This window comes from Numida meleagris, unplaced genomic scaffold (genome assembly GCF_002078875.1).
Source record: "Numida meleagris isolate 19003 breed g44 Domestic line unplaced genomic scaffold, NumMel1.0 unplaced_Scaffold510, whole genome shotgun sequence".
Classification (NCBI taxonomy): Eukaryota; Metazoa; Chordata; class Aves; order Galliformes; family Numididae; genus Numida; species Numida meleagris.
The window spans coordinates 15163-19208 of record NW_018364726.1 but is presented as its reverse complement, the minus strand read 5'-3'; the positions used below and the strand labels follow the sequence as shown (position 1 = coordinate 19208).

The 4046-nt window shown below is 47.2% G+C and overlaps 1 protein-coding gene across 1 annotated transcript; it reads right to left on the bottom strand.

Moving 5' to 3' along the window:
* Positions 1–3430: 3430 nt before the first annotated feature.
* LOC110391792 (feather keratin Cos1-1/Cos1-3/Cos2-1-like) lies at positions 3431–3900 on the bottom strand. The gene has a single exon (XM_021383736.1). It carries the CDS (start codon positions 3791–3793, stop codon positions 3488–3490), a length of 306 nt encoding a protein of 101 aa, XP_021239411.1. The 5' UTR covers positions 3794–3900; the 3' UTR covers positions 3431–3487.
* Positions 3901–4046: the final 146 nt, after the last annotated feature.

The window sequence follows — 4046 nt, the reverse complement described above, 5'->3', positions numbered from 1 at the left end:
AGTCTGGTTCCTTCTTCAGACTCACTGGTCCGGGATCTAAAGGGTCAATGTCCTTGTAATACAGCCCAACAGATTTATTGCAGCCGTTAGCAGCGGCCCCCTCTACAAGAGGAGCGGTGGGCTCTATCGGTATGGTGGATTCCCCATTTTTCTTTAATGACTCAAAAACCAATCTCCAGGCCCCCAAAAGGTCTTCAGCCACAGGGTCAGAGCACGTAGCTGTGTCCCACAGCTCCACTCCCGCTTTGTCCCACAGCTCCACTCTCGCTTTGTCCCACAGCTCCACTCTCGCTTTGTCCCACATTTCTGTTGAGTGAGAGAGGACAGTTTGATTTGCGGAATCAAACTCCATAACCCAAGATTAGGTTATAAAGCAGGTATGTTTATTACGGTGCTGCGCCCACAGCAGATGCGAGGGGGGTCACCGCCCTACCAAACTCGCATAACCATGGGCAGAAATGTTAGATATTTAAAAGCCAAGCTTATACATATTCAGCAGGTTCCCTGGGATCCATCTACATATCCAGCAGGTTTCCTTGCCCCATCTACATATTCATCATTTCCCAGGAATTCCTTTGCATACAGTCCCTCCCCCTGGTGCATGCACTGTAGTTCCTCCTGGTGGTCATTGGATGAAGGCTCGAGGTCTTCCTCCCTCCTCCTGGTGGTCGTTGGATGAAGGTTCGACGTCTTCATCACTCTGCCCCTTTCACCCCACTGCTGCTTTGCAGAGTCACTCCGCCTTCGGCCGATTCCTTGTACTGGTCCCTGCTGACAATGGAGTTTCACCGAGTTCCTTTTCTTATCTGGCCTTACATTCTATTTACCCCAGCCCCATGCAATAGTTAACCCTTCAACTGTCCTAACTCAAGGCCCTGCGTTCTGCTTCCTTTCAGCAGCCCTGATTCCTGCTTCCTTCCAGCAGTTTCTGGGTCCTGATTCCTTCCATATTCCTTATTCCTTGCCACCCGTCAGTTAGATAGCTGATTCTTTCCCAAGGCTGATACTGATACACGGTCCCTGTTCGGGCGCCATTTGTGGCAATTGAGCCACCGACTCCATTACTAGAGCAGAACCAAGACCCTTTATTATATGTGCTTACAACCTTTTATACCCACCTAACAACCCCTTGGTCACATGTCCCAAGGTCTTTTGTTAGTCGAAGTGGGGGGTTAGTCTTTGTTTTCCCACAATGGTCCCACACCCCAGAAAAAAAAAAAGGAGAATAGGGAAAAGGTAGGGAGAGGAGCCGAAATCCAAAACATCTGCAATGTGCTAAGGCAGAAAGCTAGTTTACGAAATATGATAGTCGAATGCAAGGTAACGCAATATAATACAATATAATTGGAATTGAAGCTAATAAATCAAGTAAATGAAAGAGCGAGAGTGTCCAAAAACCAAAGGCCTTACTCTAACACTGAAGGAAAGATAGCTCCTGCCAACAGGAGCACCCCTATGGATACAGTATGTCAGCTTTTGTACCTTGTTTCCACCTCCCTCCCCTCAACTGCCCCCCCCCCCCCCCCGTTTCCCCATTGGCTGGGTACTCCAAGTTCACAATCTTATCGAAGGTTTTAATTACTTGTTAATTCGTCTGTTATCTGGTGTTAGTCAGTAGCCATCCTGTTGTTTCCAAGATGTCTCAGTACTGTTCTTGTCTCATTGATATGGTGATTTTCTTCGAAGTCTTTGTTAAACAAAGGTTGGGGGGGGGAGGTGCCAGGCCTTCTTCAATACCTTCTTCAGGCCCTTCCTAAGTCATGTCATGACTTGTCCTTTTAATTCGTGCAGGATATTCTTGTGATGTGTGTGACAAAGTATAACATATATTTTCATGCTAGCTATACAGAAGTTGTTGCTATCTTATATATGAATGTAGTCAATTATTTAACTTCTCCTCCTTTAATTCTCTATTACTCAGGTCCTATCTATCCAGCACCAAAAATTAGTAGTTTTCCAACATTAAGGGGTTTCTGATTTGTAAAGGTATTATTACATCTAGCTTGCCTTTAACTGAAGGCCCAGAAGTTTTTCACAGGAGCTGCAGTTTTCATGCTTTCTCCATCTACTTAAACCATATGGATATATATATATATACATGTATCTATTACTTTACTTATATACTGAGTATGTGTCGCTGGGGAAGGTTTATCTAGAGAATAAGCAATGAAAACTATCAGAGAACCCTAATAAAGAAGAAAGACCCCTGAAAAGAACTATTAGTTTTAATAGAGGACCCAAATGGCAGCAGGGGCCATGAAATTAAGAAAAATCTTATCTTGTTCTAATGCAAAAACAGCATTCGATTCCCACACTCCCAAACAATTTTACCCTTCCCTCTGAACGGAAAATGGAAACAGAACAATGAAGACTTCTAGGAGCTGTATTTCTTCTCTTTTGAAGCAAGTAGCCAGAACTATCGACAATCCACAGGACTGTGGCATTAACTCTTTAACTCCTTGTGCACTACATGAAGTTATGACGTGGAATGCTGATAACAAAAATAGTAAAACTATGACACCAGTGAGGTGGGCTGGACTGCAGGGTTCAGTTCTCTTCCTCATCCAGCTGCCCTCTGGAGAAATTGCTTGATTTCCTTGGGCTCCTCTCACTGGGTGGTCCCTGCACATCTGCAAACTGTCAGTTCATCTGGAGCCTTGTCCTGCTCACAGCACTGCAGCCTTGCCCTGCCAGAAAAGTCCCCCCTGTCAACTCAGTCAGCTCGCCCATGGCCTCAGCTCCCACCTCTCCGACTGTGTGTGTGCATGAACGTGGGTGATGAGTGTGCACACCTACCTGAAGTGTGCACAAGTTTTTGTTTCTGTGAGTGCATTGTTTACATGCGCTTTTGTGAGTGCACTGATGTAATTACACCTGCATGCAGGCACAGGTGTGCCATCGCCAAGGATATCTTCTTCAGCTCTACTTCAGGGACAGTGCCCAAGAGAGGAGCCTCTGCAGTGTGTCACAACCTCCCATTCTTCTCAGAATGGAGAAGGATCTCCATAAACACACATCTTATGCTCACCAAGATCAACGCCATTCTCCCTGGGCATCTCTGGAGGCCACATGCAGTGGAAAGTAACATCAAAAGCTCAAATGAGATGCAGAAATCTTTAATGAATGTTTACAGAGGAAAATGAGGTCATACTGAACAGAGGTCCTGCAGTACACGATTTGTCCAATCCCAAGTTTGAGCTCATGCAGGGCATGTGCCTGTGTTTTAGCAGAGAATGGACTGGTTCTGAGGAGCCTCATAGCCCACTGGTGCAGAGGGGAGGGACAGGGGAGGGAATGGAAACAAAAAAGTAGATGTTGAGAAAAGAGTAGGTAGAGGATTAGAAAAAGAGACATGGGCCATCTTTTCAGAAAGCCCAGGCTTGCCCCTTCCTCTCAGTATTTCCTAGAGTAGCTGAGAATGGTCGGGCGATCTTGCTCCACGTTCGTGATTTCTGGACGAATTTCTCCAGGACCAAGGCCAGTGGCTTTAGCAGGGCAGGCAACTTCTGCCACAGTAGCCGCTGCCGAAGCCAGACAAGTTAAAGCCCCCTGAGGTGATGGGCACGCCCTCAGAGCTGAGGATGCTGCCAACAGCAGCAGAGGTGGACGATCCCACAACAGTGTTCTGCGGGAAGGAGCTGAGGATGGGTCCGGGCAGGGTCACCACCACGGGAGAGGGTTCGATGACGATGGTGGAGTTCTGGCACTGCCTGACACAGGGCTCATTGCAGCTGCTGGCCAGAGGGGTGGGGCCACATGGCTGACATGGCACACATTGGCTGTAGCAGGACATGTCTTGAGGCTGGAGGTATACCTAGGAGAGAGGGCAGGAAGGAAGTAGAGAATGAGAGGGACAGCCTGGATAGCCTCTCACACAGGAGCCAAGGCAACTACTAAGGATGGAGGAGAAGGCTGTGACAGCAGGTCACATCACTTCCTTATGCCAGGTCTCTATAAAGAACAGTTTGGCCCAAGGAGACTCTCACAGTCTGCATAAATCTAAAGCCATGTAAGTTGTCCCATGCACTGTCTACACAAACCTTATC

Coding starts and splice junctions, on each gene's coding strand:
- LOC110391792 (XM_021383736.1), bottom strand. CDS start 3,793: ATGTCCTGCTACAGCCAATGTGTGCCATGTCAGCCATGTGGCCCCACC.